Source organism: Leucoraja erinacea, chromosome 30, assembly GCF_028641065.1.
Source record: "Leucoraja erinacea ecotype New England chromosome 30, Leri_hhj_1, whole genome shotgun sequence".
Classification (NCBI taxonomy): domain Eukaryota; kingdom Metazoa; phylum Chordata; class Chondrichthyes; order Rajiformes; family Rajidae; genus Leucoraja; species Leucoraja erinaceus.
In genome coordinates this window covers 11,686,960-11,700,077 of record NC_073406.1, presented here as the reverse complement: position 1 = coordinate 11,700,077, position 13,118 = coordinate 11,686,960, and the positions used below count along the sequence as shown (strand labels likewise).

At 46.3% G+C, this 13,118-nt stretch overlaps 1 protein-coding gene across 3 annotated transcripts in view; it reads right to left on the bottom strand.

Moving 5' to 3' along the window:
* Nucleotides 1–203: 203 nt before the first annotated feature.
* Nucleotides 204–13,118, bottom strand: part of alpl (alkaline phosphatase, biomineralization associated) — a 61,175-nt gene continuing 48,260 nt past the window's right edge. For all 3 annotated transcript variants that reach the window (XM_055659436.1, XM_055659438.1, XM_055659437.1), the window contains 4 exons: nucleotides 12,949–13,083; nucleotides 10,662–10,853; nucleotides 5,419–5,538; nucleotides 204–2,832 (listed from right to left, as the gene is read on the bottom strand). In XM_055659436.1, coding sequence (XP_055515411.1) covers nucleotides 2,552–2,832; nucleotides 5,419–5,538; nucleotides 10,662–10,853; nucleotides 12,949–13,083 — 728 coding nt within the window. In that variant the 3' untranslated portion in view covers nucleotides 204–2,551. The remainder of the gene's footprint in view (nucleotides 2,833–5,418; nucleotides 5,539–10,661; nucleotides 10,854–12,948; nucleotides 13,084–13,118) is intronic.

The following is a 13,118-nucleotide window of genomic DNA, read 5'->3' as shown; positions in this document are numbered from 1 at the left end:
GGCCTGATTCCATGCTATATCTCTAAACTAAACTAAACGTTGTTTCAAAGATCATGATGAGCTCTTTATGACACTGAGGCACCTATTGCCTCTTGGATCATTTAACATCATGGATGACATCTGGCTTTACGTAAGACTGAAAGAAAGCTGTGAATTCAATGATTAAACAAAATGAACGGAAGAAATTGAAGCACGGTAGAGCATTTGATAAAACAGTGAAAACATTTTATTTTATAAAAGCTTTCTGTAACTACAGATGTAATATTGTTAACACAAAGGAACACGGTTTCAAATATGTTTTGAGTTTGATTTACAGAAGGCTTTATATCCAACCATTAAAGTGTTGTGGTGTTATACCTCAATGATGTCTTAATAGATAACAAATAACTTTATGCGTATCCACATCTCTAAATGTTTCAAATCTGCGATTTCTGCTTAATCTCATTCCCTAATGGATAAGTTGAAAGAGAATTTGAAGTGAATTCCAAAGTCGAGCTTTCAGATTCAGGAAACACGACAAAAAACCTCTGTTCCAAAGGTGTGTTCGGGTTTCCTCAGGGAGTCATGAGCATTGATAACACAGTGGCAGCATGTTGAACACAATCTCAGTGACTAAACTCCCCACACCCTCCCGACTAAAAGGGAAGGAGATATGAGCAATTGCAATACGAAAGTGGCCTCTTCCAACAACTGTGATCACCCATAGAGATCTGGAGTCAGCTCCCACTGGAAACACAGAACTTTTTACAAATAAAAGATAGATACAAAATGCTGCAGTAACTCAGCACATCAGGCTGGACCCTTCCTCAGACCTGACCCGAAACGTTACTTCTCCATTTTCCCCAGAGATGCTGCCTGACCTGCAGAGTTACTCCAGCATTTTGTCTCCACCTTTTGTATAAACCTGCATCTGCAGTTCCTTTTGATCACATTTCTACAAATGAAAATTGGAGTAAAGAAATAAAAGCGCACGCAGACTGTTGTAAATTGTTATTTTGACATTAATCCAACTTTTGGAACAGAGATTTAAAAAGCAGAATGTGCAAAAAAAACACTCAGCAGGTCAGGCAGTATCTATAGAGAGAGAAACAGAGTTAACTCTTCAGGTCAAAGATTGGTTAAAATAACTTTCTGATGAAGGGTGTTGGACCTGAAATGTTAACTGTTTCTCTACCCATAAATGCTGCCCGACCTACTGAGAATTCACAGCAGTTTATGCTATGGTTTCAGGCTTCCAATATTCGCAGATTTTCTTTTATTTTGGCGCAGAGATGCTTCATATGACTATTTAAAAAGGTAGAAAAACATTAAAATGGGTCTTCTGCAAGATTAATGCTCAAAGTCTTGATGCAAAAGACAATGTTCCTGGGGTTTTGCACAGTCTAATGCTGGAAGATCCAAACGCTGGCATCGTTCTGGTTGTCTGAAACCAATACGAGACAAAACACTATTATCTCAAGAGTTCTCGGAAGCTGGCGAGATCTATGGATCGCATTAAATTTAGCAAATACCATTGCCTTTGGGGTTAGGGGGGGAGGGGTGCATGAGAGGCAAGTCCGCCAGGGTTGCCACTTATCCATTTGGTAGAGCCATTGTAATCTGACAAACATCTCAGCTTCCTTTGGGGATGGTTCCTCCATGCTGAGAGGTTAACCAACAGTCCAGTCATGCGTATCCCCATTAACAGGCTTGCACTGAGGATAGCTTCTCCATGCCAGATATGAGGTCACCCACCACGCACTCTCCCCCTCATTCACCCATTTATTTGCTGCTTTACTAACTATGAAGAAACACTTCATAGAAAGCTGGAGAGGAACGCAGTGATTGACTCAATGGCATCTTCAAGAAGGGGGGGGGGGGGGGGGGGGGGGGGGGGGGGGGGGGGGGGGGGGGGGGGGGGGGGGATGGAGAGATTGTCCAGCACCAGTGCAAAGAGACAGGGATGTTTTCATCGCTGTGAGAATCTCGTCAGGGTGAGCTGGTGCTTGGCTCTCATTCAGTCGATGGTTCCAATCCAATGGGGGGGCGGGTGAGCGTGAGGAGAATCTTGTTTTGTGACAGAGGGTGTGAGCGTAGGGTCCGGCTGGTTCAATGCACCAGGCACGGATATCATCCACTGGGGATACCCAGGAGCTCGGAATTAGGTCTCCGGCAGACCAGGAAGCAGGGGGAGCCAGTCACTGCAAGAGTGGCTGCACTTGGAATTTAGCTATCAAAATTCATTTTGCTACGTAGTTAGCTAGTGGTTTTTGTTTAAGGTTCATGCCTTTAAATTGCAGGTCTCAATTTGAGGCTCTGTGGGAGGATCTAGGAGGTAGGCGAGGGAAGTGAGGATGGTAGGCAGGGAGGGAATTGGCCATTTTGAGCTTATGGTGTGCTGTGATCAGAGAGACTGTGGCTAGCTTCATCTAGATACACCCAGCTCCTTCCCGTGACTCGTTCCTCTGACCACAATGTTTCACAGGCCATAGCCAATGTACTGAAAAGAGGGGGGTGGATTCCTGACTAATAGGACAGTCCGTCCTGGAGCAAGTCCCAGGTAGATGTTGAGCTAGACACAGGCCAGTAGTGCCAGCAGGGCTAACAAGATTGCACTGGTGCCCTGGGCAGCCCAGGCGCCATTGTCGCAGGGCAAGGTGTTGAGGTTAGTGCAGTGGTCCCGGTTCTGGCCAATGCAGGCCGCGTAAGCCATCACGTGCGGGATGTAGTTCTGCTCGTGTACGCTGTGGAAGAGGTGGGCCATCGGGCCCTTCGCAAATATGGCCACGTCTTCCCCTCCGTGTGTTTCGTGCCTCAATGGTACGGCCGACTGCGCCTGGTAATGGTTCTCATCTGTCAAGTGGCAGCGGAGGGAGGGGGGGGGAGGGAGGGAGGGAGGGAGGGGGGGAGGGAGGAAGGGAGGGAGGGAGGGAGGGAGGGGGAAGGAGGGAGGAAAGGGGAGAGAGGGGGAGGGAGAGAGGATAGAGGGAAAGAGAGAGGGAGGGAGGGAAGGAGGGAGGAGGGAAGGTGGAGAAGGTGGGTTGAGCAACAGAGGGGGTGCAAAGGGGAAGAATGGGGAAAGCAGCGGGGGGGAGGGGAGAGAGGGAGAAAGGAAGATGAGAAGGCACGGAGTGCAAGGGATGAAAGTCGAAAGGAAGAAGAGAACAACAGGATTAGACAGGGAAGGAGAGAGAAAGAGAAGCAGACAACAAAAAGGGTGATGGAACAAGGGTGTCAATGAAAGGGGAACAAGGAGGAAGAATGAGCAGAGGGCAGAGAGGGGAAAGCGGAGGGATTTGGGTAGTAGGGAGACAGAGGGAGTGAAGAGGAGGTATAAAAAAAACAACAAAACAAACTGTTAGAATAAACCTCCTCCTGGGTTGGTAAACATGCACCGCCTGCTGGATGTGATGTAGTCTTGTGGACCAGATTCAACGGCAAGATTAGGGGTGGCACGGTGGCTCAGCAGTTGCTGCTTTACAGCGCCAGAGGCCCGGGGTTGATCCTGACTATGGGCGCTGTCTGTTTGGAGTTTGTACGTTCAGCCCGCAACCGCATGAGTTTTCCCCGGGTGTTCCGATTTCCTCCCACACTTTAAAGACGTACAGTTTTGTAGGTTCATTGGTTTCGGAAAAGTTTGTAAATCGTCCCTCGTGTGTAGGGTAGTGTTAGTGTACAGAGTGATTTCAGCCTTCTTTGCTCCAGAGGAACCAGTCCCAGCTAACACAGGCCCAGCCTATAACGCACGCTCTCTAGTCCAAGCAACATCCTTCTAAAGCTTCTCTGCACCTCTCTAGCTTAATCGCATCCTTTCCTTGCTTTCTCTAACATGGCGATCAGAACTGCACACAACATTCAAGGTGCAGTCACACCAGCGCTTTGTACAGCTGGGATGTGCCATCCTAATTCTAGTACTCAATGTGCAGGAAAGAACTGCTGATGCTGGTTTAAAACGGAGATAGACGCAAAATGTTGGAGTAACTCTGCAGGACAGGCAGCATCTCTGGAGAGAAGGAATGGAGAGAAGTCTGAAGAAGGGTCTCGACCTGAAATGTCACCCATTCCTTCTCTCCAGAGATGCTGCCTGTCCCGCAGAGTTACTCCAACATTTTATGTCTATCTTCTATTACTCAATGGTCTGTTTGATAAATCATGTCTACCATGTGTATTCTTCGTGCGGTTGTCTAACTATGTTGCCCCTTTCAGGAAACTATGCAGTTGTACTCCTAAGTGTCTCTGTCATACAACTTGCCCCAGGTCCCTGTCATTTACTCTCTTAATCCTGCCTGGTTTTACTTCCCTATAGGTATCACCTCATGCTTGCCTGAGGTAAATTCTATCTGCCATTCCTTTGCCCATGTTCCCAGTTGATCTAGATCCTGTCCTAACCTTAGACAACCCCTTCAACATCCACCACACCACGGTGCCATCTGTCATGTCACTGCACACACAGTCTCATGTTTCTCAGCTTCCCAGTTAATGTTTATCGATTTCATGCTTTTTAAACGATTTTCCCACGTCTATCTTTACCAACTCGCCCCCATTTTCCAACGTAGTTTGCTGCATTTAATTTTAAGATGCTGTTCTGCTGTTTTATTGTTCTGACAAATTAGATCATATTATGTGTTTAAGAGGGAACTGCAGATGCTGGAGAATCGAAGGTTACACAAAAAAGCCGGAGAAACTCAGCGGGTGCAGCAGCATCTATGGAGCGAAGGAAATAGGCAACGTTTCGGGCCGAAACCCTTCTTCGTCTGAAGAAGGGTTTCGGCCCGAAACGTTGCCTATTTCCTTCGCTCCATAGATGCTGCTGCACCCGCTGAGTTTCTCGAGATCATATTATGATTGCTCTTCTCCCGTAGCCTCTAAAATTATCATATAATTATTTATCCGCATCTCATTGCATAATTGGGTTAGTTATCTGCAATTGACTGTAAAGTATGCTAGTCTATCTAATTTGAATATTGTAAATAACTCAGAAGACAAATGCAATTCCAGATCTAGGAATTTGATATATCTTTTACTTTAGTTTTGTCTAGTTTAGTTTAGAGATACAGCATGGAAACATGCCCTTTGACCCACCGTGTCTGCACCGACCAGCGATCCCCACACATTAACACTATCCTGCATACACTAGGGGCAATATTACAATTATACAAAGCCACTTAGCCTACAAACCTGCACATCTTTGGAGTGTGGGTGGAAACCTGAGCACCATGCAGGTCACGATAAAAACATACAAACTCCGTGCAGACAAGCACCCGTAGTCAGGATCGAACCTGGGTCTCTGGCGCTTTAGGGTAGCAACTCTACCCTGCGCCACCGTGCATCCAGTTAACATCTCACAGAGGGATATCGGGTAAAAGCATGCTACATGACAGAACTCCCAATTACAAGAAGTTTATCTCATTGCCCAGACAAGACCATTCCAAAACTTACTGATTTCACTCGTTGAAACATTTGCCCTCTCTCCATTTTCCAAGGCATAGCCAGGTCCATTTCCGTAGAGTATCGAGGTGAATGGCCTGTTGTCCACATCACTTAAATACGGAGCAAGGCCTGGGAGATAAAATAAAAGAGTCTGAGAAAGTGACACCTACCAACACGTCATGTTTCCTCAGCTCACAGGCGAGCGAAGATTTTATGAATCCCAAAATCCTGGGGCACCGCGCGCAACCGCACATCACTGCCTACGCCACCACGTGCCATGCGAGCGTAATGCACGGCATTCGCGCATCACGTGCACGTCACGACACGTGCGTCGTGACGCTTAAATGATGTCGCGTAAATGACGTGCAAATGACGCCCAAGTGGGACAGGCCCTTTATAGCGCTTGTTGCGCTGGGGACCCGGGTTCGATCTCGACTACGGGTGCTGTCTGTATGGAGTTTGTATGTTCTCCCCGAGCCTGCGTGGGTTTTCTCCACGATCTTCAGACTCCTCCCACACTTCAAAGACATACATGCATGTAGGTTAATTGGCTTGGTGTATGTGTAAATTGTCCCTAGTGTGTGTAAGATAGTGTTAATATGCGGGGATTGCTGGTCAGTGTGGACTCGGTGGGCCTATTCCCATGCTGTATCTCTAAAACAAAAAAAAACTAAAACTAAAAATACGCCACAGCCTTGTCTGCTTGAGAGAAGGAAATTGCTTTTGCTCAATGCACAGCCTCAGATCTAAAAACATTTCATGGCCAAGCAATAACTCAGTCTTGGAAGTGTAAACGTGTAAATGGTTTTAACGGCAAAACCTCTGACCAATTTGCAGACATTGGATCCCAAAAACAGCACCATGATGGGTTGAAGAATGTACATTGAGCAGGGCTCTGGCAAATCACCCTTGCACCTCATACATCGGCGAGACCAAACGTAGACTGGGCGATCGTTTCGCTGAACACCGTCGCTCAGCCTGCCTGAACCTACTTGATCTCCCGGTTGCTAAACACTTTAATTCCCATTCCCATTCCCACACAGACCTTTCTGTCCTAGGTCTCCTCCATTGTCAGAGTGAGGCTAAACGTACATTGGAGGAACAACATCTCATATTTCCCTTGGGCAGCTTCCAGACCAGTGGTATGAATATTGATTTCACTAACTTCAAGTAACCCCGGCATTCCCTCTCTCTCTATCCCTCCCCCACCCAAGTCACACCAGCTTCCCATTTTCACCCAACAAACAGCTAACAATGTTTCCTTTATCATCAATACCTTTTTGCATATCTTTCACTCATTGTTCTTTATCTCTCTCCATCATCGTCTATATCTCTCATTTCCCTTATTCCTAACTAGTCTGAAGAAGGGTCACGACCCGAAACGTCACCCAATCCTTCTCTTCGGAGACGCTGCCTGTCCCGCTGAGTTACTCCAGCTTTTTGTGTCTATCTTAGGTTTAAACCAACATCTGCCTTTCCTTCCTATACACTTATTTGAGTTGTTCCCCTAGCAACATCTATAGTATATCTACCTAAGGATTTAAATGGTCTCACTTTAATCCATTGTCTGAGAGTCAATGTCATCATGGTGTTATCTCTTTGCTTCTATAGTTAAAGGTCAAATGGTTTTATGGGACTTGTTGTTATGGGATTTGAATTCAAGACCTTCTGTTGTGTCTTGTTGATTTTTTACAAATATAAGTGCATTATGACCAACAGGGGATCAGAAAACCCACGTGGTCATGGCGTTGACAGACAAACTCCGTACAGATAGCATCCATAGTCAGGATTGAACCCGGATCTCTGGCGCTATTAGGCAGCAACTCTACCGCTGTGCCACGGAGCCCTGTTCAAAGTATCCATCCAAAAGTGGTTGCATTTAAAATGCTTAATCAATCCTGAATAACGCTCCAATATTTAGCATCACTAAACATTGGGCTCCGTCTTAGTGTTCTCCATTTTACCCTTTCCACTGCCCGCATCTTTTTCAAAACCACAAAACAGTGGAAGAAATGTGAAATAGGATGCTTTCAAAACAACAGAGCATGAGGAGACGGAATGGGTTGAGTTCAGACCATTGACCTGGCAGCTGGGATGCAGGTAGTTTCAAGGCTGTGGAGTGGGGCCAGTGGTGACTCAAGAGTCCGAGGGCAAGATCATTGGGTGAGAGGGACTAGAACAAGAGGCAAGTGATGGAGCTTAGTGAAATTCTTGCGCAGAGTTTCCCAACAAAGGCAAAGTCGCCAACGATGGGCTACGTCCCTGGGCAATGCACTAACAACACTCATGCTGGCGAGCACATCGTGGAATTTCTCCAATGATGCAAAGTGACTCCGCATGTCTGAAGAAGGGTTTCGGCCCGAAACGTTGCCTTTTTCCTTCGCTCCATAAATGCTGCTGCACCCGCTGAGTTTCTCCAGCATGTTTGTGTACCTTCGATTTTCCAGCATCTGCAGTTCCTTCTTAAACAATTGATTGTTATCATGTTTCTTCTCCTGGAAAAATGCATATCGAATACCATGGCTATGATATAATTGGCATTCTGCGATTATATTTCCCGCTAAGACTCTTCACATCTATCCTTGTGTACACTGCGAATGCGCTTTTGGCCTCCTTCCCGTTGTTTTTTGGCACTGGTTGTAGCAGGAATATTTTGAGTGATAACAGGACCAGACATCTGAGACTGCTCTCTTCCCAGGGTTTCAATATCTGGCTCCACAGAGCACCATCATAAAAACATGCAATATTTGACTTTGATTTGAGTTTTAACCCTGAAAGCTCCCCAATCCAATGCAAATGATCTGTTCCACCACCTGTTTAAGAAGGAACTGCAGATGCAGAAAGCAGACAAAAATTGCTGGAGAAACTCAGCGGGTGAGGCAGCATCTATGGAGAAAAGGAGTAGGCAACGTTTCGGGTCGAGACCCTTCTACAGACTGATGTCGGGTGGAGGCGGGAAAAAGAAAAGAAGAGGCGGAGACAGTAGGCTATGTGGGAGAGCTGGGAAGGGGGAGGGGAAGGAGAGAGAAAGCAAGGACTACCAGAAATTAGAGGTCAATGTTCATACCGTTGGGTATGAATGTCCACCACCTTTTGAAAAAGTTGAAATAATGGAGTTAAATTGCCTGGGGCACCAGATTAATTGCCAAAGTCACTGTGTTGGACCACAAGTAGCCTAGTCCTGGACTTGTATTCACTTCATATACATTCTCAGCTGTTCCACTAGTCCTTTACTGCCCTACATGTCCAATGGATAACCAAGCCTTGCTGCCATCATAATGTCATAAGGAATAGTAGGATTAGGCCATTTGGCCCATCAAGTCTACGCCATTCAATCATGGTGGATCTATCTCTCCCTCCTATCCCCATTCTCTCCATAACCTTTGACACTTGTACTAATCAAGAATCTATCTATCTATGTCTTAAAAATACCCACTGACGGGCTCCACAACCTTCTGTGGCAAAGAGTTCCACAGATTCACCACCCCCTGACTAAAGACATTTATCCCCATCTGAGTCACCTCCTTCCTAAAAGAACGTCCTTTGATTCTGAGGCTATGATCTCTAGTCCTAGACTCCCACTAGTGGAAACATCCTCTCCACATCCAAGCCTTTCACTCTTCTGTATACGAGTGATACTATGTTTCTGTGCTATGCTTGTTAAATATTGCTGAGGAGGGATGCCAGTTTTGGTAGAATGAGTGAGATCCAAATGAGAGGCTGAATGAAGGACATCCCTGCTGCTCAAAGACAGAGTTCCTGCTCAGTAATGTCCAGAGAAGATGGAAACTGCGAAATGTCCCAAGAGTGAACATCCTTTGTGCTGGGTGAAGAGAGGCTAACAAAGGTTCTTATTGCAAAGACCCGTTTCCGTGCTGTATGGCCCTATGACTAATTTGAGCCCATGTTTGTGCTCTGAACTAACCGTCCTTGGATCTGTGAGGCACCAGTTACAATGGCTGTGCCGCTAAGTTGCCCAACGTCAAGGCAGCTCACAGCTCAGATAAGCATGAGACCATGTAGCAAATTGATCAGTCCCTTTCAGCTGGAAACTGGCCACCAACAAATGTTGATCCCCAACACATTTGGCCTCAGCAGCAATTGAAGCGTCAGGTTCCTTCACTGAAGGAGAGCAGTTTGATACTAGAAACATGAAACATAGAAATTAGGTGCAGGAGTAGGCCATTCGGCCCTTCGAGCCTGCACCGCCATTCAATATGATCATGGCTGATCATCCAACTCAGTATCCCGTACCTGCCTTCTCTCCATACCCCCTGATCCCCTTAGCCACAACGGTCACATCTAACTCCCTCTTAAATATAGCCAATGAACTGGCCTCAACTACCCTCTGTGGCAGAGAGTTCCAGAGATTCACCACTCTCTGTGTGAAAAAAGTTCTTCTCATCATCTCGGTTTTAAAGGATTTCCCCCTTATCCTTAAGCTGTGACCCCTTGTCCTGGACTTCCCCAACATCGGGAACAATCTTCCTGCATCTAGCCTGTCCAACCCCTTAAGAATTTTGTAAGTTTCTATAAGATCCCCTCTCAATCTTCTAAATTCTAGAGAGTATAAACCAAGTCTATCCAGTCTTTCTTCATAAGACAGTCCTGACATCCCAGGAACCCAGGAATACTGCATTCCCTCCTTCAATTCACCCAGTTAATTAGTGGATTTCAAAACCACAAGCTCTTTGACAAAATTCCCAGTGGCACTGGGAGCATTCCCATTGACTGCAGCTTCCCTGTGATACATTTATCCTGAGACTCGCCACGGTCTGTGGGTTGGAGCTTGAATGACTTACTTCAAATGATTGTGTCAACATGCTGAGCAGACAAACAGCGTGGCTTTAAGTTGACATTTAGGTTGACATGTAAATGCATTCAAGATGCATTGGTTTTTCAGTCTGGATTAATGCGCTGGTAAATCTATTCCCAAATCCACAGCAGCAATTTGGTTACATAAAAGACTCTTTATGCTCAATAATTGGTGAATCTGTGGAATTCATTGCCACAGAAGGCTGTGGAGGGCAAGTCAATGGATATTTTTAAAGCAGAGATAGATAGATTCTTGACTCCGGGTTATGGGGAGAAGGCAGGAGAATGGGATTGGGAGGGAGAGATAGATCAGGCGTGATTCAATGGCAGAGTAGACCTGATGGGCCGAATGGCCAAATTCTTCTCCTATCGCTTATGAACATAAACATATAATTGGCTGAATGACAACAAATTATCAAGTTAGCTCCTGAACTCACCAAATATATTGTTTCCTCGAAACGTGTAACCGCCAAACATAAAGACGTGAGAATGATCAGCGGTGACAACTGTTAATGTATCAGTGTCTCTCGTCAATGTGCCAGCCCTTCCGATGGCTTTGTCCATCTCCACTGCTTCAAATAGGGCCATCTTAGCTTTGCCTTCATGATGCCCATGGTCTATCCTGCCACCTGCAGACGGAAGCATTCATTCATTAGTATGGGACGCAGCGACAGTGCCCTGTAATGCTTCAGTGTTAAAGAGGGGAATGACCACTCTCTGAAATATTGTACAAAAAACAACTAAAAGTCTGAAAGATCAACAACAAAAGCAAGAAGCCCATCCCAACACTGAGGGCTTCCGTAATGAAGGGATGTGTTGCAAAGTCTAGCGAATGGTGTTGGGATGTGGCTCAGTCACACTACAGTGACTGATCACTATAGATCATGGCCTTGCTACAGCCAGTGGTAGGGGCACCTGCAAGCAAGATTGGAAATGGGTCTGAGCTGGGGCTGAGATATCTGCAAGAAAGATCCTGGTGTCAAAAGGTGGTGATAACTTCTGGGAAGATCAGAGCTGGGGTACAGAGAGGGGGTGATGTCAAAGCCTGCAGTGAAGGGAGTGGGCAGAGAGTGTGGGCGGGTGGGGCAGGTGTTTTCTGGCTTCTGAACCTTCAGCGATTCAATTGGTGTAGAAGTGGGTGGGTGGGTAGAGGGGAGGGATAGGCTCACTATTATGTGAAATGGGAAAACAAATGATCGCATGTAACCACGTAACCAAAATTCCCATGCAGGGACCACCATTAGCACTCCATTCGCCTAAATGTTGGCCAACCATGGTCACACCTGAGACAATTTGGTTTGACTTTTTTAACAGGGATGAAATAATTCACAATTTTTCTGATATCCAGTTCCATCTGCAAAATTAAAACAATTTCCTTTGATAAGTTGAAGGAGAGGGGAGGAAGGGGATGTGGGGGTGGGGCGGGGGACCAAACACCACCAGCTACCTCTGGTGTCAGGGGAGGACAGTTGCTGGACTGGAGGGATTAATGTGACCCCATGCACTGCTAAGGTGGAAACTGCTTCACTGGTGAATTACTGCAGGAAATGCCCGGACAAGTTTCCAGAGTCTCGGTAAACCACCGGCAGCCAAGCTCTGCTCCAAGTACAGCCAATGTTCACCAGGTAGAGCCAAATTTCAAGGATGGAATGCGGCAAAAGCAGCACTGAGATGCTGGAGGACTGTGACTTGAGGTCGGCCTTGTGCACAGAGCCAAGAACATGTGGCTTTGAGTGTAATCTAAAGGTGGCTGCCGCTCCCATGCCGTTTTAATGGACTTCCCTGCTTCTGACTTTCCCTTCGGAAATAAGGTTGAGGTTGGTGGTGACTGAGCCACAGGTCTCCTCACACACCAGAACACTCAGGCTGCTGGCAGTCTCTCCCACCCATTTGAAACTTTGTGCCATCTTCTTGACAAAAATATTAAAGGGAATTTTCTTGCTTTTCTGTTCCCAAAGTCGAGTTCCTGCCGTCGGGATGGTGCATCCGAATAAATAGATGGCGGAGCCAACATCAGTTCCGACTCTAACTATAATGTGTTTTCCTAAATCACATCATAACCTGTGGTATTTCTGAATCCAGCCCTAACTGCAAGACCTAACTTGTAATGTTCTTAACCATTGCGTGAGAGATTTCAAGTTCTAATTCTGACGCTAATTATTCTGAACTTTAATATTCTGTGTGTGTGTGATATTATTCTGTAATATGCTGACCTGTAATATTCCTTGTCGTCAATCTCCCCTCCACCTTCTCCTGCCTCCCCCCCCCCCCCCCCCCCCCCCCCCCCCCCCCCCCTCCCCTCCCTCCCCTCTTTCCCATCTCCTCTGTAGCCCACTTGGACGTGCACCTTATTTATCTGGCACCTCTTGCATCAGGCTCATCGGACTATTCATGTACACTTTGCTAATCGGGGATGTGCTTAGGTAATGCAATACTCTACTGGACTGTATGCAAGAAATTAATTTCACTGTGCATTTGCACATAGAAACCTAACGCTAATGCAACATTGAACCTCCTCTCCCTTTCCACCCATATTCCTTCCTCAGGCTTCACAATCCATGCTTCTCTCTTTATCTCACACCTTTTGCCTTTTCATCTCTGGCTTACGTCCAACCATCTACCTAACAAACGCCCCGCTTATCCGTATCCACCTATATCTCGCCACGTGTCTAGTTCAATCCTAGCAAAGATATTCCCCCGTTTGTAAAGCAGCCACACACTGACCTTCCACAAGTAAGAAGAAGCCTTTTGGATTCTTGCTCAAAATCCTGATGGCTGCTGTTACCATCTCTTCGAGCGAAGGGTCAGAAGTTTTATTTCTCTCCAACTCGTACTGCAGGTCACCATGTTCAAAAAGACCTGGGAAATAGAAGCAAGAGCTGAAGGGCTGAATT